Source organism: Pan paniscus, chromosome 6 (genome assembly GCF_029289425.2).
Source record: "Pan paniscus chromosome 6, NHGRI_mPanPan1-v2.0_pri, whole genome shotgun sequence".
Classification (NCBI taxonomy): Eukaryota; Metazoa; Chordata; class Mammalia; order Primates; family Hominidae; genus Pan; species Pan paniscus.
Window position 1 is genome coordinate 9,185,116 of NC_073255.2, and position 24,064 is coordinate 9,209,179.

Below are 24,064 nucleotides of genomic sequence, written 5' to 3' on the forward strand. Positions count from 1 at the left end.
TTCCTCCCCGAGAGCACCCGTGTTAGATGACAGACATGTCTGCAGTCAGCAGTCATGGCAGGGGTTATGACACACAGGGTGGGGGCTGTGACCTCGCCTGGGAATCAGGAAGGTGCCCAAAGCCTACCACAGGGGAAGGGAAACCTGCAGGAGGCAGAAGGTGGCGGAGAAAAAGTCCTGGTCACTGAAGAGCCGTGGGTGGGGGAGCTGGAGAGGGAGGGCCGGCAAAGCTGGTCCCTGGTTGTGGCCCCCCAGCCCCCCATGTGCCTGTGAGGGACTCAACCCTGGCCTCACCTTAGGGTTGCTTGAGAAAGTTAAACACACACCCTCGCAGGCCCCTCACCCCAGACAGTGACTTCCGTGGCTCCAGGCGTGACTTTCTTTACCCCGCGATGATTCTGTCGTGCAGACCGGCTGCAAGCCAGGGCGCTGGGGGGTTCAGAGAGGGATGGGCTGTGTTTGAGGAGAGGGGATCTCAGCAGCATGAAGGGCAGGGAGGCCTCGGCGTTGGGGCAGCAGAGCCTCAGCCAGAAGCCCCAGGTAGGGCCACCTCCGTTGGTCCTCTTCCTGGGATTAGGAAGAAGCTGTTCCTCTCCTCTGCGTTAGAGCTGCTTGAGCTACTGACTGCACTTGTTGAAACTGAACTTAGCCTTCGTCCTTTACGTGCTATGAGTTTGGAGGAATGACCCTGTGCTCGCCTGTGGGTGAGCGTGGGCCCTAAGCCTGGTACCCTGGCCTGGGAACATCCTTGAATTCCGGGGTTGCTCTGTGAGAGGGGCTGTGAGGAAGGGACCCAGAGGACCACCTGATTTTACTTTTTTTGAGATGGAGTCTCACTCTGTTGCCCAGGCTGGAGTGCAGTGGCGCGATCTTAGCTCACTGCAACCTCCGTCTCCCGGGTTCAAGTGATTCTCCTGCCTCAGCTCGCAAGCAGCTGAGATTACAAGCATGTGCCACCACGCCCGGCTAATTTTTGTATTTTTAGTAGAGACAGGGTTTCACCCTGTTGGCCAGGCTGGTCTCGAACTCCTGACCTCAAGTGATCCGCCTGCCTTGGCCTCCCAAAGTGCTGGGATTATAGGAGTGAGTCACGGCGCCCAGCTGACCACTTGATTTTTTAATGAGTAAGATTTAGAAAAAGCACAGATTTCTCATTTCTCTAATTTTAATTATGAATATTTTAAATGTACCCCAAAGTATAGAGAATGAGGAACCCTCAGCACCCCTCATCCTAATTCAGGGATCCAAGATTTACTGCCTGAGTTTTATCTGTGGAAAATTGGTACAGAGCAATTACACATGCACAGAAAGCCGGTTCCTCATGCGGAACGTGCACTTTGACCCCACTTCCCAGGGCCTGTGGTTCAGGCCTCTCTGAAACTCCATCAGACGCAGAGCTGGCCTTGCCATGAGCTGGACCGCACTGAGCTCATCAATCCTTCAGGGAAGCCAGCAACCATCACCTGCTGGCGTCAGGACCAGGCCAGGCCCGCAGCCAGGGTGTCCTGCCCCGTATGAGAGTCCTCCAGGACAGCCCGGCCTTCCTTTCCTACCAGGTGCTAGGGTCAGGCCCACTCCGGGCCACTTGCCCGGTGGTGTCAGTGTGGCATGCGTCAGACTTGCCGCATGGAGTACCAAATGCGCAGCCCACAAACCTACTTCTGTCTTTTGGATTTAAAGCATCGTCACCTCCTAAGGAGCCCTGTGAACCTGCATTAGCCAAAGCCGATTCCCTGCTCTTCTTCCCGGTGTGCACACATCCCCTATTCGTGAGATATAGGATAGAAGCTTCGGGTGGCTGTGTTTGGAAGGCTTCTGGCTGCCGTGAGCCAATGCCTGGGCTTTGCCTGTGAGAGGCTTTCTGTTCTGGGGGGCTTCCAGTGCCACAGAACCTACTCCCCTTCCAGGCCCATGGAAGGCCCTGAATGGGACGCCGGGACCACCCAGCACCCATCAAGATACAATTTCCCGCTTTTCTGTTCTGAGCGAGCAGAACGAGACAGAAGGACAAAGAGCGTCCTTCAAAGCCGCCTTTACATGCATTTTTTTCTATTGATTTCTCAAAAACACATCTAAAGACAGGGCCAGTCGTTCAGCTTGGTTTTGCTAGAGGCAGAAAATAAATAAAACACAGCCCCAGGCTTTAGGGGTCCGTGGCCTGTGGAGGGGCCAACAGGTAGAGAAGCAAATACACACAGTGCGTGTTTGCGGCGGGGGCTTCCACACACGTGCAGACGGCAGGTCCTGGGGTGCTCTGTGGGCTCAGGGTTCACCCCGTGGCTGTTGGGAACCACTGAGGATTTTAGGGGGGACAACTGATTTCTATCGGAGGAAGACCTCTCTTGGGTGATGTAAAGGATGGATCTGAGCAAGACAGGAGGAGGCGTAACAGGTGGAATGTGAGTGCTGTGCGCAGGCAGGAGGTGGTGACGGAGAAGGCAGGGGACCTGGAGCTGTCTTGGGGGGTGTCCCAGCACCAGGAGAGAGAAGGACGTCTGGGCGCTTTGTTCCACCCTCACTTTAACCCAGACAACGTTTTTGTTTGCTGCCTTGCTTGTTTTGTGGAGACAGGGTCTTGTTCTGTCACCCAGGCTGGAGTGCAGTGCTGTGATCGTGGCTCACTACAGCCTCGACCTCCTGGGCTCAAGCGATCCTCCCACCTCAGCCTCCTGAGTAGCTGGGACTACAGGTGTGCCACCATACCTGGCTAATATTTTTAATGTTTTGTAGAGAAAGGGGTCTTGCTATGTTGCCCAGGCTGGTCTTGAACTCCTGGGCTTAAGCCATCCTCCCACCTCAGCCTTCCACAGTGCTGGGACTTCAGGCACACACCTCTGTGCCTGGCTGTTTTTTTGTTTTGTTTTGTTTTGTTTGTTTTTTGTTTTTTTAGAGATGAGATCTCACTACATTGCACTGGATCAGGCAGTGTTTTTAAACAGATGAAATTAGGAGAAAGCAAGCAGGAAGGGCGGTTTTGATGGGCAAGGTCAGGGCAAGGACAAAGATACTGAAGTCTCCAGGGCAGGGGGCAGCTTGGAGGACAGAGGAGCCCTGAGCCTGATCCCACAGAAAAGGTGGCAAATGGGGGCTGTTGAATTCCCAAAGCCTGCTGAGGACCATGGGAGCCTCCTGAGCTTGTCCCATGGGAAAAGTCCACCCGCCCGGCTGGACATTGGTTTCATCTCACCTGTAACTGGGAGTTATCTACCCCAGCCTTCCCTGCCAACCACCTGACTCGCGGGAGGTGACTGCAGCTGGAGCATCTGCCCCATGTCATTGTGTGTCCGTGTCTTTTCCACAGCTCAAGTGGAAGCCCCGTTCTATGAGGAGTGGTGGTTCCTGCTGGTAATGGCTCTGTCCAGCCTGATCGTCATCCTGCTGGTGGTGTTCGCCCTCGTCCTGCACGGGCAGAATAAGAAGTATAAGAACTGCAGCACAGGTGCAGGTCCAGCCCCTTCCTCGCGTGTCCCACGATGCCACTCAGCCAAAACATAGCGTTCGTTCTCTCGTGGATCTGCCGGGCCCGTGTCCGCTTTTCCATTTCATTTGCTTGTAGTTGCTGAGAGAAATGCAATAGGTTTTCTTTCTGGGGGCAGACAGGCACAGCGCAGCAAACGCTCTATGCCTCGGGACCCAGATGCTGACCCTGCCTGCCCTCAGATTAGCTATGTGTCTTGGATAAGGGTGTATGAGTCATCCAGCCTCAGAGATCCCCACTCTGTACCTTTGTTCAAATGCAATTGCTTTTTTTTTTTTTTTTTTTTTTTTACAGTCTCACCCTGTCACCCAGGTTGGAGTGCACTGGCACAATCTCGGCTCCCAGCAACCTCTGTCTCCTGCATTCAAGTGATTCTCCTGCCTCAGCCTCCTGAGTAGCTGGGATTACAGGCGCCTACCACTACGCCCGGCTAATTTTTGTATTTTTAGTAGAGGCGGGGTTTCACCATGTTGGCCAGGCTGGTCTCGAAATCCTGACCTCAGGTGATCTGCCCGCCTCAGCCTCCCAAAGTGTTGGGATTACAGACATGAGCCACGGTGCCCAACCTAATCGCATTTTTTAATACTATTAGAAAGTAAGGTGTGTCTGGGAATGGTGGCTTATGCCTGTAATCCTAGCGCTTTTGGAGGCTAAGGCTGAGGATCACCTGAGCCTAGGAGATCCAGGTTGCAGTAAGCTGTGATCACACCACTGTACTCCAGCCTGGGCAACAAAGCGAGATCCTGTCTCTTTTTTTTTTAATTTGAGATGGAGTTTCACTCTTGTTGCCATGGTGCAGTCTAGGCTTACTGCAACCTCCGCCTCCTGGGTTCAAGCAATTCGCCTGCCTCAGCCTCCCCAGTTGCTAGGATTACAGGCATGCATCTCCACGCCCGGCTAATTTTGTATTTTTAATAGGGATGGGGTTTCTCCATGTTGGTCAGGCTGGTCTCGAACTCCTGACCTCAGGTGATCCACCTGCCTCAGCCTCCCAAAGTACTGGGATTGCAGGTGTGAGCCACCGCGCCCTGCCGAGATCCTGTCTCTTACAAAAAAAAAAGTATAAAGCATTAAACAGGTGGCATATTGTACTATGCAATATTATAAACACAGTGACCTGGGGCACTGCTCAGATGTTGATGTTTTGCTGTGGCTCAGAGACTGTCACAGAAGCATCTCCATGGCATAGCTCTTCTCACCCACTGCAGCTTGAACCTTGCCTGTGTCCGTGGTCTAGCTCTGAGCCGTCTGAGGGCCAGGTCACTACTGTGTTTCCAGCAGAAACTCCACGCCAGGCATAGAGCAAGCATTCAGTCAATAAGCATTTATTGCTGAATGACTCACTATCATTAGAGAAAGGAGCAAATGAACGTAGGGTAAAGCCAGCCACAGAGAGCACAGACCTTGTGACTCCATTTACATGAAGGCCAGGAATACCCACAGTGAATGGAAGTTTCCAGAAGGCAGAATCCTGCTTGCCTCTTGGTGGAGAGGTATAAACAGGGAAGATGCATGAGACCACCTCACAGGTGCTAAACGTGCTCTGTCTCTCTACGTGGACGGTGGTTACATTCACAATCATAAAGCATCATTCTGGACACTTAAGATTAGCATCGCTTGTGCATTTGATTATCCTCAATTTTAAAAACCTCATAATTATCAATGAGACCACTTCTCTGGATAACCAGAATGCTACTGAGTGCTAGACCGCAGCCTGTTTTTTGTTTTTTAAATAGAGACGGGGTTTCGCCATGTTGGCCAGGCTGGTCTCGAACTGCAGGGCTCCGGTGATCCTCCCACCTCAGCCTCCCAAAGTACTGGGATTACAGGAGTGAGCCACACACGGCACCCGGCCTATGGCCTGTTTTGATCCCACGGAGCATCCACCAGAGCTGTAGCTGAGCCCAGGAACGTGGTCACTTCTGTGATATCACCACATCCGCTGGGCCAGACCTCTTCCTGAGCCCAGCTCATTTGTTGGAGGCTTTCCCATCAACTGGGTCTTCTCTTTTTGGAAAGGCAGATTCCTGATGAGCTGTTCTTAAAAAGAGGAGCCGGCTACATTAGCCCTCTGGGCCAAGGAGCCGGGCAGAGTAGGTTCCTGACCCTGACCACAAGTCCTACCATCCTTGTGCCAAAGGGGTTAAAAAAACCAGGCACCTAAAATGCCTCCCTATTTGCTTCTATAATGTTAAGCAATTCATCCTTCAAAGAAAGGATTTATTTTTTTCTGTATAAATTCACTTCTAACAAGTGTTCGTAAATCAGATTTTATTCCTGAGGGATTTACAATGTATGAATGGCGTGTCATTTTCCCGAGTTAATGCTATTACAGAATCCTGTGTCTGGTGCATAGAAAAATCTCCCTGCTTTTCACTGTCCTCCTCCATCTGGAAAACAGACTTGAAAAGGCAGATCGGACCTGCAGCTTCCGATGCTCAGCCGCACCCTGGAGTGTTAATTTAACATCATAATTGAAGCCGGGAAAAAATAATACTTATCTACCAGAATGTCTCCCGTCCTGCCCAGGAGACCTTGCAGAACTTAAACCTCTGTTGTGACAGCCTCACTCGACACCCCTCCCTGTGTGCACTCCTTATCCTCCCATCCTCGTCTGAATTCCTTTCTGATCTTGGTTTCCACCTGCTCACCTCCCATCAGCCCAAATCCCCTCTCCCAGGCAAGCCCATCTTTCATTTTCTGCTCTGTGTTCTTCCGTTAAACACAGAGCATTAAGGTTTAAAGCACGTCAAAGGGGGGCCAGGTCCCAGCAGAGAGGAGCCTCTTGGGGTTTAGAAATGCCAACGCACTTAGCAAATACCTGCCAAGCCCCTGGTATGTGTGTAGGCGCTGTCCTGGGGGCTGGCGGGACACTGGGGAGTGTGATGGACTTAAGTCTGTACCTCAAAGAGCAAATATGTACATGGGCCTGAGAAACAGAGGTCACTTTATGTGGTCAGGGAGGTCGCCTCTGGTCTCAGGGCGTTTGAGCTGTGATCTGCAGGAAGGGGAGAGAAACCCGGGAAATACTGGGAGAAGGAGCTTCCAGCAAGAGGGAGAGCCCCAGGGGGAGAAACCTGCGTTAGGGAGGGGCTGAGGGCTGGAAGATGACGCGGGGGTTTGCAGGGTGGACAGACCAGGCCAAGCTTGGGGGCAGTTTGGAGGCCTTGGTCTTTCCTGCAGAATGAGCCGGGAAAACCCAGTGCAATTATTTTTTATGTTGTTCGGTTTTTCAAAACTTTATTTTTATTCATTTGATCTGTTAATATATTTTAGAATGTGTTTTGCTATGTATTTGTAAATTTACTCTTTTTTGAAGTGTGTGGTTCAGTGGTGAACGCACAGGTACGTGCAGTCATGACCACAGTCAGTTCTAGAACGTTCGTGTCACCTCAAAAGGAAGCTCTGTACCCTTTCTTTAGCCGTCACACTCCCACACATTTATTTTTACTTCCTGTTTTGTTAAATGAGTGTGAGTTTTTATTTTGAAATTTATTAAATATTTAATTTCCCGGAATTTTTAGAAGCTTATGCATTCTTGGCCAGGTGCAGTGGCTCACGCTTGCCATCCCAGCACTTTGAGAGGCCGAGGTGGAAGGATCACTTGAGCCCAGGAACTCGAAACCAGCCTGGGCAACGTAGCGAGACCCCATCTCTACCAAAACAAACAAACAAAAAATCAAAAAAAGTTTATGCGTTTTGAGTCTATTTTCATAAAACACTGGCAAGAATACTGGTATTTTGGGATCAGACAGAACAAATATGAAAATGCTAATATTGTCACTTTGCTCCAACACTGTGATCAGTACCTAGCTCTTCTCCCCAGCTCAGCCCTAAGCAGAGCTGAAGCAGGTATCCCCAGCTCTGGGCTCTGCGTGCAGCAGGACTCAGGAGCTGCCCCGCTGGCCAGCTCTGGCTTGGCGTGACTGCGGTGGCCACACCAGTAACACGTCTGTTCTCACTCTCCTGCTGGGCTTTAGGAAAGGGGATCTCCACCATGGAGGAGTCTGTGACCCTGGACAACGGAGGATTTGCTGCCCTGGAGCTCAGCAGCCGCCACCTCAATGTCAAGAGCACCTTCTCCAAGAAGAACGGGACCAGGTAGGCAGGCAGTGCTGTGCTGCGCCCACCTGGGGATCTGAGCTGCCAGGGCCGGGGTGGCAGCCCACGCCCACTGGCACCTCCTGCATCCCGCCCTGTGGTTCCAGGAAGCAAAACCCAACCCACCGCCAAGTGCGATCCCAAACCACCAGGGGCAGCCCTGAGTTTAGGAGGGACGGGGTCGGCAGAGCGGCTGGAAATATTTTCAGGACATCTCCGGAGATTTAGAAAGAGGGTCTCAGGTGTGTGGGAAGGGCCTGGAACACCCAGGGGCTGCCAGGCTGGCCTTCTGTGTCAATCGCATGCACCTTGGATCTGGGCGTTCCTAGTTCATGGAGGTGTCACCTGGGCTGCCACAGGCCCGACCAGGTGTCCTCGCAAGCAAGCCTGGTGCTTGTTGCTGATTTCATTGCTCTGTGTATTCCAAAGTTTTCCTGTGCCGATACACATTGCCATTCCATACACGGATTGAGTGCAGGCGAGAAGGATTTTCATCACCATAGCCTCCTTAGCTTATAATCCTTTTCCTAAATCCAGCAGGAAGCAGGGTTTCCCAAACAAGAGAGGGGTTGACCTGGGTTTGCCTTTTTGATGTACAGAGCGCCATCCTCTGATTTGAGTACCCTTGACCAAGGAGAAGGGCCAGGAATGGGGAGGGGTCTTGAGTGTCTGGAAGGAAAAACCCAAATACCTGAGGACGCTTCATCTGGAGAACAGACAGCTCCGGGCTTTCCCAGGGTGCCCCAGCATTGGGGTGGAGGAGGCTCCTCTCCCTCAGCCAGACTCACCTTGGATTAGACTCAGCTGCAAGGGTGTGGAAATCACACACATCATCCAGACCCAGACAGACCCCAGGGTTTCTTCTTCCCTTCACAGTTTACAAAGCTGCAGGGGCCAGCAGTGTCTGGAGATTCCCTGGGCCGCCCCCGCCCTCCACTGAATTTGGGAATCTTAGATCACTCAGGTGGTGCCGAGGCACGGGTGGGCCTTCTCCCAGCCACTGACGCTCTGCCAGCCCCACAGGTGCCAGTCCAAAGCACCGCAGGCCACCACCCCACAAGGCCTTCCCTAGGGCTGGAGGTGGATGCTGGTGGTGACATCTGGTCACACCTTTCATTTCATTTGTCTACTGGGAGGCAAGTTTTTCCTGCCGTGTAATAGAAACATGAAAAAGCAACCACATGTAGTTTCAAGGCCAGGAGGAACTTGTCATAGAGAATTTTAAGATATTACATGCCCTGCTTCCTTGCTGCAAATCTGTCTTCTGAGTTCTGAGAAGAGACACAGCCTTGAAGCACATTGCCCAAGAACAGACAGTCGCTCAGTTTGTTAAGTCCATCTGCTTCCTAGAAAAGAGAAACATCATTTGATGGTGAGGTTGGAGGTTCTCAGCCCACAAAGACCCAAGGACAAAATAAAATTAAGATGGAAAAGAAAATGGACCCTTCCCTTAGGTTTTTAAATAAGCCATTACCTTTTCAGTCCTAGCAATAGGACCCTGTATTCATCTGTCCTCACGCTGCTAATAAAGACATACCCAAGACTGGGTAGTTTATACAGGAAAGAGGTTTAATGGACTCACAGTTCCACATGGCTGGGGAGACCTCACAATCATGGCGGAAGGCAAGGAGGAGCAAAGTCACGTCTTACGTGGTGGCAGGCAATGAGAGAGTTTGTGCAGGGAAACTCCCCTTTATAAAACCATCAGATCATGTGAGACTTATTCACTCTCACGAGAACAGCACGGGAAAGACCTGCCCCCATGATTCAAGTACCTCCCACCAGGTCCCTCCCACGTCACATGGGAATGATGGGAGCCACAAATCAAGATGAGATTTGGGTGGGGACACAGCCAAACCGTATCAGACCCCACATGTGATTGAAGGAAAGGATTCTCTGCTGAGAGGGGAAGGGTCTGGGCAGGGACACCTGAGCATCATCCCCAAAATATCTTAGAAATAGGGGCACAGTTGATTTATGTCTCCCCCGTGCATGTTTGTGCTTCCAATTTCTTTTTGGGGAAGACACCATTTTAGCTCCTTAGATAAAAAGATTTACCCAAATGTTTAGATAAGAAATGGCATCTTTCCCAAAGTAAATTACCTTTGAGATAGAGAAAGAAAGGCCCTTGAGCCTTCACTGGGCCTTTCCAGGAGAAACTGAGGCACACCCTGGGGGAGACAACACCCACGACACAAAACCAGAGGTCTCCATCCCCTCCAGCCTTCCCAGCAGAGTCTCCACCCAAGGCCTGGTTTCCTGGCCTGTAGCCTCTCCTTGATCACCCAGTGTTACTTCTCCCATTGAGGGATGAGAAGACATTTCCTCTGTCGCTGCCACTCAGTTCTGCACTCACTCCTCACAGCATGAGGGAGGGCTTGCTGGGTTGCTGGGGGTCCTGGACACGGTCCCTTTGAGCACACAGCTGCCTGTCTGACTGCCCACAGGCTGCTCTCACTATCAAGTCCCTGCACACCCTTCGGAGGACTAAGGAGCACTCAGTCCTGCCTGATGTGAAAATTCAGCAATGTTGTACTCAGAGTTTTTCCCCAAGTTCTAAGTTCTCCATCTGAAAAACAGAAGCTGGGCTTTTACTCAGCTCAGATAGTCTCCAGGAAGTGGGGAGCAGAAGAGGGTACTCATTTTCTATCGCTGCATGGCAAATGATCACAAGTTCAGCAGCTTAAACCAACACCCATTTAGCACCACGCGGTCTCCCTGGGGCAGGAGTCTGGGCACAGCTCAGCTGGGTCCTCTGCTCAGGGCCTTGCATGGGTGTAATCCAGGTGTAGATGGGCTGTGTTCTCATCTGGAGGCTCAACTGGTCAAGAATCTTCTTCCCAGCTCGTTCAGGCTGCTGGCAGCATGCATTTCCTTGTGGCTGCATGACTGAGGGCCCCAGCCTCTTCTTGGCCCTCCTCTGGAGGCCGCCCTCATGTCCTGGAAGCCACTCATGGTCCCCTGCCATGGGGTCCTCTCCAGGGGCTGTTCACAACATACTGTTGGCTTCTGTGAGGTCAGCAAGAGCATCTCTGTCTCCAGTCCGCCAAGATGGGGTCTCCTAATGTCATGTGATCATGGGCGTGATGGGAGTAGCTGTCCTTCACCCATTCCATTTAATGTAACCAAGTCTTCAGTCTGCCATGTTCCACTGGTTAGAAGCACGTCACAGGCCCTTCCCACATTCAAAGGATGGGATGATGGGGGTGGGGGCAGTGATGGAGCCATCTTAGAATTCCACCAGCCAGAGAGGACGAATGCTCCCCCACCAGACAGGGAGACCAGGCCTGGTGCAAACTTCCCCAATTCCCTCTCATCCGTAGGAGACAATTCCCACTCCTTAGCATGGCAGATCAGACTGTTCCTCATGACTCCATCCTCATCTCTCTCCACTGCACTCCCCTGCCTGCATCTGGCAAGCACCTAAGCTCCCCGGCCTCCTATCTGTCCCTACCTCAGGGTGCTGTTTGTACGTGAGTGTCTCACTGCCCCTCCTGGCACAGACCAGCTCTTCCTCCATGCCTGCAGGCCTAGCACAGTCTCCACAACTGACAGGCACAGGTACACAGAGGCTGTTGACTCACCAGGTAGCCAGTGCTCAGAATTTTTTGCTTCAGTTGCCAAAGTGATGTCAAAGGCTGTGGGTTTCCTCTTAGTCCAACGCAATAAAGGCCAAATGCCAGGTTAGGAGTCCTCCGGGGGAGGGCGTCTTTTGCCCAGAGGGTAATTGCAGCATGGGTCCTCATCCTAGGTCCCCACCCCGGCCTAGCCCCGGTGGCCTGCACTACTCAGACGAGGACATCTGCAACAAGTACAACGGCGCCGTGCTGACCGAGAGCGTGAGCCTCAAGGAGAAGTCGGCAGATGCATCAGAATCTGAGGTCAGTGTTGGTGCCTACTTCCGGGCAGTGACCATCAGCCCCTACTTCTGCAGTGAGACTTCTGCCCCCTCAGGCTGTCTTGTCCTATTTGAGTCTCATAACATCCCCACAGGCAGAGCCAAGGACAAAGGGCTTCATTTTGCAGATGAGAAAAGAGCCGAAATTCAACCCCACGGCCTGCTCTGGGCCCCGCAGAGCTCATATAGCCTCGAGCAGTCTAGACACTCCAAGGCCCATTCATGGAGGAGCAGGCTGTGACTCCTAAGTCCTGGGATCTGCTTTAGGCCCAGCAGAGCTCACACAGCTTCGAGCAGTCTAGATGCTCCAAGGCTGATTGATGGAAGCGCAGGTTCCGACTCCTAAGTCCCAGAGACTGCAGTGAGAGATAGGCAAGGCTGGTGCCCTCTGTGAGAGGTTCCTTGCAGAGCAGAGTGTGGGTGTTGCCTGGGTGCCAGCAGGCTGAGTGTCAGATGGTTGCTTTCACGTGCTGCATCTCATGTAGTCCCGGGGTAACTGGGCCTAGACCACCTCTTACAGATGGAGCCTGCAGGGCTCAGGGAAGATCAGTAACTTTCCCAGTGTGGACTCCTGCCTCGGAGGCCCATTCTCTCTCCATTTTACTTTCATAGATAAACATAGGCTGCCATAAAAATTGGTGGTCTGTAGACCCCAGTTAGAGTGGCAGCGGGTCTGATCCTGCAGGGCGGGTAGAAAATGTGACCCCTTTACCAGATAGGAGCTTCCTGCTCACCCCTGGACATTCGTTTCCCCCTACACCCTGCCAGCCTCCCACCCTGCCCAGGAAGCTTCTGTCCTAGCTCCCTCCCTTGCGCTGAAGAAGAGGGATTTGCTCACAGCAGTTCCGGGTCACGTATCGGGCTCAGGGTGAATCCAGACTTGGGATGTGTTCCTCTCCTCACCAAGCAGCTGGACCGGGGAGATGGCTTCCCCGAGGGAGTGTCAGCCTCCACGTGCTCCCTCCAGGACCCCAGGGCCTACCCGCCTCAGGCCTCTCTGCGCCTGGGTGTGCAGCAGTTCAGACGTGGAGTGTTTTTCCTGTGCGAGGTCCTGTGCGGCGTGACCCAAAGGGACCTTAACCAGCAAGGCAGCCACGAGGGGGCTCCAAGCAGGGGGCTCAACACACCTTCCCTACAGGTGCACCATCTCCGTTTCTCATACTTACCAGCAAAAGCAGCAGAAGCAGCAATTGGAGAGGTTGCCCCTTCGGTCCTGAACTTTTTTCTTTTGGATATGCCAGGCCTGGAGAGGGGTGAAAATCACCAACCATTGGCTGTACACATAGGCCTGCCCCGCCTCCTGGCATTCAGGTTCTAAATCAATATTTAATCTAAAATAAGTCTCACCTTCATTTTAACCTGAATTCAGGCCTTATTGAGCCCCGGGGCTCTATCAAATGGCTTCTTTTCAACTGTGGGTTGTAGATGAACTCCCGGCGGGAAGGGCCAGCAGGTGGGTGTGGTGAGGCCGATTCTGCTTTGCTTTGCATGTTCTGTTTACAGAGGATGCCGGGTTCGCTGTCAGCACCATAGCCCTGGGCTTGGCAGAAACAGCAGGCAGCAAAGCAGGTGCTCGGAAAGGGACATTTGTCTAAAACTCAGGGGCTGTCAAGTGAAATCCTGTAAAACTACCTGCCTTTTTGTGATAAAGGAAAAGTTTATCACAAGCTCGCTGCATGTACGAAAGCAGCACGTTGTGCGGAGCAGGGCAGCCTTCGAGCAGGACAGTCTGTGTCAGCAAAGAGGCTCATCTCACAGCGCCGGCCTTCTGGCCTGTCCCTGCTGCCGCTGCCGGGCCGCTGCTCTTTCGAGAATCCAGGCACCGTGGGGGTGTCATCGCTGTGGGTGGTTCCTGTGTGCTGAGCACTCGCTCACTCTGGGCAAAAGACGCCCAGTGAGCGCTGGGCCTGGCCCAGGGTGAACGTGCACTCCTCTGCTGCCCACCCCAGCCCCATGAGGTGGGGCCAGTCTCCTTATTGGTCAGAGGCTGAGGTCATCCAGCAGGCGGCTGTTGAAGCTGACACCCAGCCAGACCCCCGTGTCTCCAGAGCTCAGTGTACCCCTCCCCTCCCCATTGGTCTCCTCCAGCCCCACACCAGAGGAAGGGGAGGGAGGCATCCAGGGATGGTGTGTCCTAGAGCAGGCGGGCACGATTGGATCTGTGAACTCTGAATATTTGTTCCTAAAAGCATTTTCAACATGGGCTAATGGAACGCATTTGGTCTGTTTCTCCCCCCAACATATGTGGCGTGTTTGGAGATTTCACATCGGCAAGTGTTTATGGAAGATTATTGAGCACACCCGTGAACTGAGCAAAGCATATACATTCACGTATGCATGCACACATGAACACATATGTACATGTACACACGTGCACAGACACATACCTACACACCTGAATACATGCACACACCTGCATACACACATGCATACCTAAGTACAACACACAACACACACACCTAAATACACACACACATGCACACATATCTATACATACACACATGCACACACATATACATATACCTATACACCTGAATACATGCACACACATGCACACACACATGCTTACCTAAATACAACATACACACACCTAAATACACATATGCACACACACATGCAAACACATACGTATACCTATACACCTGAATACATGCACACACATGCATACACACATGCTTACCTAAATACACACAACATATACACACCTAAATACATATATGCACACATACATACACATACACACATGCAAACACATACATATACCTATACACCTGAATACATGCACACACATGCATACTTAAATACACACAAACATGCACATACCTAAATACACACACATGTACACATACCTGTGCACATGTACAAATAACTACACACCTGAATACATGCACACACATACATGCACACATGTACACACACCCACACGCACATACCTAAATATGTACATGCAAAAATATGCATGTACACACATAGATCATATACTCATACATATACCTACATACCTAAACACATGCACACAGGCACATGGCTCACACATACTACATGCATGTACGCATGCATATATACACATGCATACATACCTAAATACAAGTACAAGCACACATGCATACCACCATGCACACCACCATGCACACATACACATATGTACATACATGCACAACACATACATACGTAAATACGCACATACACATATGTACATACATGCACAACACATACATACCTAAATACACACATGCACACATGCCTGCACATATGCATATACACCTAAATACAAACACATACACAGAGGTGGCCTGAGGGAGGGAGGTGAGTGTGGGGATGGGGGAAGAAGGGTGGAGGGCAGGACATGGAACCCACACTAAATGGAATTCTGCACAGAGGGTGTTATCATCCTTATGTAACAGGCAGAAAGCCGAGACTGAGAGTTTTTGAATGTCTTCCCTGAGACACGCACTGATGAGCTGGACTGGAGAGGCAGACCTCAGCATCTAACTGGAAATCCCACCTTCCCACCAGTCCTGCTCTCAGAGCTGAGTCTCAGGAAGTGTAGCTGGGAGGCAAGGGATCCTGCTCTCAGAGCTGAGTCTCAGGCAGCGTGACTGGGAGGCCGGGGTTCTGTTCTCAGAGCTGAGTCTCAGGCAGCGTGGCTGGGAGGCCGGGGTCCTGTTCTCAGAGCTGAGTCTCAGGCAGCGTGGCTGGGAGGCCGGGGTCCTGTTCTCAGAGCTGAGTCTCAGGCAGCGTGGCTGGGAGGCCGGGGTCCTGTTCTCAGAGCTGAGTCTCAGGCAGCGTGGCTGGGAGGCCGGGGTCGTGTTCTCAGAGCTGAGTCTCAGGCAGCGTGGCTGGGAGGCCGGGGTCCTGTTCTCAGAGCTGAGTCTCGGGCAGCGTGGCTGGGAGGCCAGGGCCCTGTTCTCAGAGCTGAGTCTCGGGCAGTGTGACTGGGAGGCCGGGGTCGTGTTCTCAGAGCTGAGTCTCGGGCAGCGTGGCTGAGGTGGCGAGGGGCCCGGGAGCCAGGCCACACTGCTCCCACATGGCAAGCCCTGTGCTGGAGGAAAGCGTTCCTGCAAACGCACCTCATGGTTCCTAGTGCCTTTTGGGTGACAGGCTGCTTCTGGAGGCTGATGAAAGGTGCAGACATGCTCTCCACCTACATACAGGCAGAATTTCACCTAGGATTTGGGGCCCCAAGGCACCCCGGAAGTCTCTTACAGACCCCACCACCTAGCATCCCATGGAGTCCCAGCTAAGAATCCCCACACCTGGACCATCCTGTGCTCCCCAGGTTTTTGAGTGGATAAAGCGTAGCCTCCCTTGTCTGTAGAGCTCTTTGCTATGTAACCTTGCTGCATCCTGCTTTTGAAGCTTATGAATTTGGGGGATTTGAAGGCACTCCATATTCATGGGATCCCAACAGAGGGAACTGGGGACTTAGATCGTTTTGGAAGTGCCAGCTCACATGGTAACATTCACTTTGAACCACTGTTTGAAACAGCTGGATTAACACCTAACTCACATGTCATACAATTCACTCACTTGAAGTACACAATTCAGTGGGTTTCAGTACATTCACAGAGTTGTGCAGCCATCACCACAGTCAATGTTAGAACATTTCCATCAGCCCCCAAAACACCCTGTACCGATTAGCAGTCACTCCTCAATCTCCCCAAACCGCCCACATACACCTGCAGCCAACCCCAGCTCTTGGCAACCAGTAAGCTACTTTCTACCTCTCTAGGTGTGCCTATGTGGACATTTCATCTAAATAAATCGTACAGTATGATGTCTTTTGTGACTGGCTTCTTTCACTTAGCATGATGATTGCAATGCATTTGAACCACTTTTACTAAGTAATCAATTTGTATGTTTCATCAGTTCTCTTTCACATTGTTTGCTTTAAAATCTGACTTCAGAACTTCTCCCTTTATAGGAAACAAACATGTTGTATTTTGCCCATGTGGTTTCTTGGAACAGAAGTGTAATTTTTTTGTTTTAGATGGAGTTTTGCTCTGTCGCTCAGGCTGGAGTGCAGTGGCATGATCTCAGCTCACTGTAACCTCCGCCTCCTGGGTTCAAGCAATTCTCATGCCTCGGCTTCCCAAGTAGCTGGGATTACAGGCACCTGCCACTATGCCCGGCTGATTTTTGGTATTTTTATTAGAGACGGGGTTTTGCCATATTGGCCAGGCTGGTCTCGAACTCCTGATCTCAAGTGATCCGCCCACCTCGGCCTCCCAAAATGCTGGGATTACAGGCATGAGCCACTGTGCCCAGCCGGGAAGTGTATTTTCCTGTGTAGGGTCTAATGGAACACAGGCCACATGTCACAAGGGGATTTGGAAAGGCTGCCATCTTGACAATTATGTCCCTCCTAGTCCCCAACCCCACTCTAGTCAGAATCTTCTTTTTAAAAAATGCTTTATTGAGTTATAATTCACATATCATATAATTTGCCCACCAAACCCTGGCAGCCACTTTCTGTCTTTATAGATTTGCCTATCCTGAGCATTTCATATAACAGACTCATGCAGTATGTGGTTTTGTGATTGGCTTATTTCATTCAGCATAATGTTTTCAGAGTTCATCAGGGTCACTGATATATGTTGTAGCACATATCAGTACTTCATTTCTATATTGTATGGGGGAAAATTCCATTGTATGGATATACCACATTTAAAAATGCATTCATCAGTTGATGAACATTTGAGTTTGTTGTGTCTGGGATCCCCAAGAGCACTCCCAAGTTCAGTGATTCACTAGAAGGACTCACAGAATTCAGCACACAACATCCTCATGACTAAGATTTATTACAGCAAAAGAATACAGAGCAAAATCACAAAGGGAAAATGTGCACAGAGCAAAGTCCAGAGGAGACCAGGTTCACGCTTCTAAGACTCTTCTGTAGAGGCACACAGGACACACTTAGTCCTCCACCAGAGAGCTGTGAGGAGACATAGGAATTGTTGTCTACCACGGCTTTACCATAGCCTTGCACTTATAGCAAACTGCAACTGCATTGTAGGTACTGCTGATTAGAAACTCACTGCCCAGGGTTTTTATCGGAAGCTGGTCTCATAGGCATCCTCTGCCAAGCATGTACCAAAACTCCAGACTCCAGAAAGAAAGCAGGTGTTTGGCATAAACCATATTATTTGTACAGTTTAGACACTGCAGTCTTATAATTTAGGGAAAACATTTTATCAATGAAAGGAATTTTTTACCAGTCAAGTTCCCAGATGCCAACCAAGGGTAATCTTTGAAAGCAGGTCTTTTTAAGGCTAGTGGTCTCAGACCTGCTCTGTTAACTTTCTTCTGCACCAGATTGTTTCTACTTTTTGGTTACTGTGAACAATATGCCCTTTATCTGGTTGAGTTTGGTGAGTGTTTTTATTATCGAAAGATTTGGAGTTTTGTCAGATGGTTTCTCTGTGTCTGTCTGGATGTTTTTTGTCCTTTGTTCTATTTATATGGTACATTACATTAACTAATGTTTGGATGTTAAAGCAACCTTGCATTCCTGCAATAAATGCCCATTGTTCATAGTGTATAATCCTTTCTCTTTTTTTATTATACTTTAAGTTTTAGGGTACATGTGCACAACGTGCAGGTTTGTTACATATGTATACATGTGCCATGTTGGTGTGCTGCACCCATTAACTTGTCATTTAACATTAGGTATATCTCCTAATGCTATCCCTCCCACCTCCCCCCACCCCACAACAGGCCCCAGTGTGTGATGTTCCCCTTCCTGTGTCCATGTGTTCTCATTGTTCAATTCCCACCTATGAGTGAGAACATGCGGTATTTGGTTTTTTGTCCTTGCGATAGTTTGCTGAGAATGATAGTTTCCAGCTTCATCCATGACCCTACAAAGGACATGAATTCATCATTTTTTATGGCTGCATAGTATTCCATGGTGTATATGTGCCACATTTTCTTAATCCAGTCTATCATTGTTGGACATTTGGGTTGGTTCCAAGTCTTTGCTATTGTGAATAGTGCCGCAATAAACATACGTGTGTATAATCCTTTCTATATGTTGCTGGATTCAGTTTTCAATATTGCTGAGCATTTTTGTATCTATACTTATAAGGGATATAGGTCTGTAGTTTACTTGTCTTATTTATCTTCGTGTGATTTTTATGTAGGGTAATATTGGCCTTATTGAATGATTTAGGAAGTATTTCTTCCACAACTGGTATTCTTTAAATGTTTGATAGATTTCATCAGTGAAGTCCTCTGGTCTCAGGCTTTTGTGTGTGGGAAATTGTTAATTACTAGTTCTATCTGTTTATTGGCTATAGATTTATTCCGTTTCCCCCCCCCCTCTTTTTTTTTGTTAAGTCAGTGTCACTCATTTGTGTCTTTCTAAGGATTTTTAATGCTATCTCACTAATCTAATTTATTAAGATACAGTTGCTTATAGTTGTGTACAGTTGTTTATAATCCTTCATTTCTGTAAAGGCAGTGGTAATTAATATCAATAATTCATTCCTGATTTTAATAATTTGAGTCCTCTCTCCTATTTCTGGTTAAAGTTTTGTCAATTTTGTTCATCTTTGCAAAGAACTAACTTGTAGTTTGATTGATTTTCTCTATTATTTTTCTACTTTCTATTTCATTTATTTCTACTCTAATCTTTATGACTTTCTTCTGCTTAATTTGGAGTTAATTTGCTCTTCTTCTTTCAATTTCCTAAGTTGGAAGTTTATGTTGTTGATTTGAGATCTTTCTTTTTTTGTAAATACAGGACTTTATGGCTAAAAATTCCCCTCTAAGCACTGTGTTAGCTGAATCTCATAAGTTTTAATATGTTGTGTTTTTGTTTTCACTCATCTCAAAATATTTTTTAAATTTTCTGTGTAATTTCTTCTTTGACACATTCGTTATTTAGGAGTGTGTTTTACATTTCCTCATATTTGTGAATTTCCCACATTTTCTTCTGTTATTTATTTCTAATTATATCCTATTTTGGTCAGAGAAACCATAATTGATATATTTTCAGTCCTTTAAAATTCATTGGGTCTTATTTTAAGGCCTGGCATATGGTCTATACTGGAGAATGTTTCCTATCCACTTGAGAAGAATGTGTTATTCTGCTGTTTTGGGGTGGAGTGTTCTGTATGTGTCTGTAGGTCTAGCTGATTTATCATGTTGTTTCCATCTTCTGTATGTATGATCTTCTTCCCAGTTCTGCCATTTGTCAATGCATTGAAATCTCTATTTGTATTGAATTGTCTGTGTCTCCCTTCAAATCTATTCATTTAATTTCATGTATTTTGAGGCTCTGTTACGTGCATGTGTGTTTATAGTTATATCTTCTTGATATATTTACCATTTTATCAGATATTTGCTTTCTAATAAAGTTATGTCTCGTATCTTTATTCCCTATTTTCCACTATCAGCTTCTTTTTGTTAAATGAATTTTCCAAATATATCATTTTGACTTCCTTGTTTTTGCTTTTGCTCTATATTTTTGGATATTTTTGTTAGTGTCTTACTCTAGTATTATTATCTACCTCAGATTTATAGTACATTTTCATAACTTATGGGAACTTTACTCCTATAGCTGTATTTCTTCCTTTTCTTTTTGTGCTATTACTATACATATTTTACCGGTAGATTAATGATTTTTATCAAATTTGGGAAACTTTAAGTCATTATTACTTTGAGTGTTTTTGTTTTTGTTTTTGTTTTTGTTTTGCTTTTTTCTCTTTCTCCTCTAATTCTGATAGTCTTATTATACGTATGTTGGTGCTGTTAGTCCTGTCTTATATTTATCAAAGGCTCTGTCCATTTTTAAAGGTCTTTTTTTCAGACTGCGTAATCTCTATCAATCTATCTTTAAGTGAACTGATTCTTTCTTCTGCCAGCTCAAGTCTACTATTGAGCCTATCTAATGAATTTTAAATTTCAGTTATTGTATTTTTCAACTCAAGAACTTCCCATTTGTGTTTTTAAAATAATTTCTATCACTTTATTGATACTCTTCAATTGTCATCATACCTTTAATTTTTCAAACATGGTCTCCTTTAGTTCTTTGAACATAATTATAATAGCTACCTTTGAAGTCTTTGCCTGCTTAGTCCAATGTTTGAGCACCCTCAGAAGCTACCTTCTTTTTTTTTTTTTTTCCTGTGTATGCATTATACTTTCCTGGGTTTTTTTGAAAACAGATCATTTTTGATCATATATTGCAGCAACTCTGAATAATGATATTCATGCCTCATTGAGGGTTATTGTTGCTTGCTTGTTTGTTCAGTGATTTGGCTAGATTCATTCAGTGAAGTCCATTTCCCCTGCACTGTGTGTGCTCTCATGTTGCTCCTCAGTCTTGGGCAATGCACGGAGTCTTGCTGCCTACCAGGGATGACTGTGGTTTTAGCTGGGCTCCCTTTGCCTGTCCCCATTAAGATTCTGGATGGTTTACCACGATCGGTGTCATACCCAACAGTTAACCTCCACTACGTGCTAGCTCTGGTTTTCTCAGCAATGCCTTAGTGCGTAGATTGCTCCTCACTTTCTGATCCAGTTGAAGTCCAGCTTTTCTGCAGTTGCCAGATGCTGTCAGTCTTTGAAGCTTGCTCTGACACTAAGAGGCCTCTTCTTAGCTTCAGAAGTCTCTTTTCCTGGTTCTGTCTGTCAAACTGCTAGCTGGTTTTACCGCTTCCATTGTTGCTGACATGGAACTACCAGCTTCCTCTTCATTCCTCACCCCCAAAGGCTCCACAGTTTTCAACAATGTCCTTAGGTATGCTCTGTTCCAAATAAAGTCATTTTCCTCAGTCAGAGCTGGAAGCTCTCTGTTCTTACAGAATAACTCTCCACTCTGCGCAGGACCTCTGTGTCACTGCATCAAAGTGGAGGTGAGGACAATAGCCTTCTTCTTCCATAGTGACACACCCGCTACACAAGTGGGGCACTGGGTTGAGAGGGCAGTCCCTGGACTTTTGGGCCTGCTTCTCCCAGCGTGGGACTTCTTCCTACAAACAAGCTGGGGTGGGAGCACTCGGGGCCCAGTATTCTTGGCGTACCATACCTGGTACAGGCTCCCAGCTTACAAGCAAAGGCTGGATGGGGGACAGGAGCCCCAGTACTCTTGGCCATCTCTGTCTAGAATAGAGCTTCTTCAACATGGAGTTGGGTTGGGGGAAAGGGGAAGCTGGATAAGAGATGCCAGAACTTTCCTCTCCAAGTTAAATTCCTAAACCAGCAGCCCTGCCTTGTTGCCACATCTGCCCAGGGTGGAGTTTCTGTCACATGAGCTGGGGGCATTGGATAGGGAGAGCAGGTCATGGCTCAAGCACCACAGACTCTCACTATCGAGTGAGATTTAGCACAGATCTTGTATCAATCTATCTTTCTCCATTTGCTATCTACTCTGAGCACCATTTCCAAATACTTTTTTTTTTTTTTTTTTTTTTTTGAGAGGGAGTCTTGCTCTGTCACCCGGGCTGGAGTGCAGTGGTGCGATCTCAGCTCACTGCAACCTCTGCCTTCTCAGTTCAAACAATTCTCCCACCTCAGCCTCCCGAGTAGCTGTGATCACAGGTGTGCGCCACCACACCCAGCTAATTTTTGTATTTTTAGTAGAGACGGGGTTTCACCATGTTGGCCAGGCTGGTCTCGAACTCCTGACCTCAAGTGATCCGCCTGCCTGGTCCTGTCAGAAGGCTGGGATTACAGGCGTGAGCCACTGCACCCAGCCTTCAGAGATTTTAGATGGTTATTTATAAAATACTTTTCACCAGTTAAATCCTTGTTCCGCTGGGGAGAGGGTCTGCTGACCTCCTCACATTGCCATTCCAGAAATATCCTGGCCTTCATGGCTAGTAACTCTGATATTCAGAGGGGACTGGGAAGAAATGTGGGCTTTGGTCTGGTGCCTTAACTCCAAGTTTACAGAAACAGAATCCAGTACCAGAACTGCAGAAAAGGCTGTTAGAGAAGAAAGCATTGCAGGGAAAGCAGACCGAGGGTTGCTCAGCAATGGAATAAACCCAAAAGCTGTAACATTGGTTTTCAAATAGGACTATCAAGAAAGTGGCTTGGATTTCGACGAGGGTTTAAGACGTTTATCCTCTCTACTAGAGACAGCTTGTAGATTTGAATACAATATAAACCGAAATGTTAGGAATAAAGAGTAATGTACGTCCTTGGCCCTGGCTTCAAGCCAGTGTTTTGACACAGCATTTTTGTTGGTGAAAGCCGTGGACAGAGGCAGGCTTCTGCTCACCCTCTTCTCCAGGGCCCAGGGGATAAGGAGTGAGAAGCCCTGTGTGGTCTCTGCTAGAAAAACTCTCCTGAGAAGCAAAGATTTCACTAAGAAAACAGTGAGGCCATCCTTTTATCCCTCAGGACATTTTTAAACCACTCTCAGAACTATTGCTAAAGTGAAAATTCTGCAGATCCGTTCCCAGGTGCTCAGGAGCCTTCCTGATCGGAGGTGCTCCTCTGAATTATGCCCTAAGTGTCACACGACGCATGCTGTGGCTATTTCTGTTTTTCTGTTTAGAAACAAGAGGGTTTGTCACGGTTTTATCACATAGCTGCTTCTGAATGATATCTGCCGTTCAATCACATGTTAAAGATTGTTTTCGAAATCCAAAGAAACTGTTTTCAAAATCCCTCCTGCTCCCACCAGCTTAGACCAACCCCATCGTACCCAATTAATTCCTTAATAATATTTGAGTCTTTCATCTTGCCAACATAATACCCAAAGTGCTGAGATTATCTTGATTAGCTGCTTTCCAGGCATCTGTGCACCTTTGGAAACTCTCGCAGTCGGTCTGATACCGCATCCAATCACATTCTGTCCTTCTACAGTTTCCCGGGAAACCGACACACGTTGCTACTTCACATCACACAGGAAACTTACCAAAAACAGACTCTGCAGCATTTCCATTTTGTCAATAATTCTAACTCACTAAAATACATCCCCATTAAAAAATAATAATGTCATATAAATAATAAACAGAGCAGGCAGCAGGAGGAAGAATGACATTTTAAGATTGTGCTTTCTCAAAGAGGCAATGACAGGGGCTGAGCAGGAGCCAGGAAACCCAGCTTTTAGCTTCAGCTCTGCCTGACATTTATTGGTCATGTGGCCCTGGGTGTATTCTCACTTCTCCTCCCTAAATAGAGAGCAAGAAGGAAAAGCCTCTTGGAGCCTCTTGTCTCTGCTTCTTTCTGTACAATGGTTACGTTCCGTCCGATTAGCTGTTATTATAGAATCACTTGGCTGGGTCTGTGGGCACTGGCCACTCAGAACTCACGGGCCTCCCAGCTTTCCTCCCCAGAACAAAGCACTCTTCCCTTCCAGCTGCAGTGTGAAAAATCCCAAGGCAAGACTCTGATTGGCTGAGCTGAAGCCACATGCCCAGCCATTAGCCAATCACGGTTTTCTGAGAGGCAAGCTAGCCTATCCATGTGGTGGGGAAGAACTGCTTCCTTCAAAGAAGGGGTTGAGGCCTAGACTCAAACAACAGGAATCACTGTGAGTTGGACAACCAAGCACTCCCAATTTATGTCTCCTGCCAGGCCCCCTTCTTGGCACCCACATGTGTCACAGACCCTTCTCTTGAGACTATAGG

General features: G+C 48.3%; 1 protein-coding gene across 4 annotated transcripts in view; it reads left to right on the plus strand.

The window, feature by feature from the left end:
• The window catches only part of SDK1 (sidekick cell adhesion molecule 1), a 963,741-nt gene that overhangs the window by 930,531 nt on the left and 9,146 nt on the right, over positions 1–24,064 (plus strand). For all 4 annotated transcript variants that reach the window (XM_034963556.4, XM_063605603.1, XM_063605604.1 and 1 more), the window contains 3 exons: positions 3,302–3,439; positions 7,459–7,579; positions 11,331–11,460. In XM_034963556.4, coding sequence (XP_034819447.2) covers positions 3,302–3,439; positions 7,459–7,579; positions 11,331–11,460 — 389 coding nt within the window. The remainder of the gene's footprint in view (positions 1–3,301; positions 3,440–7,458; positions 7,580–11,330; positions 11,461–24,064) is intronic.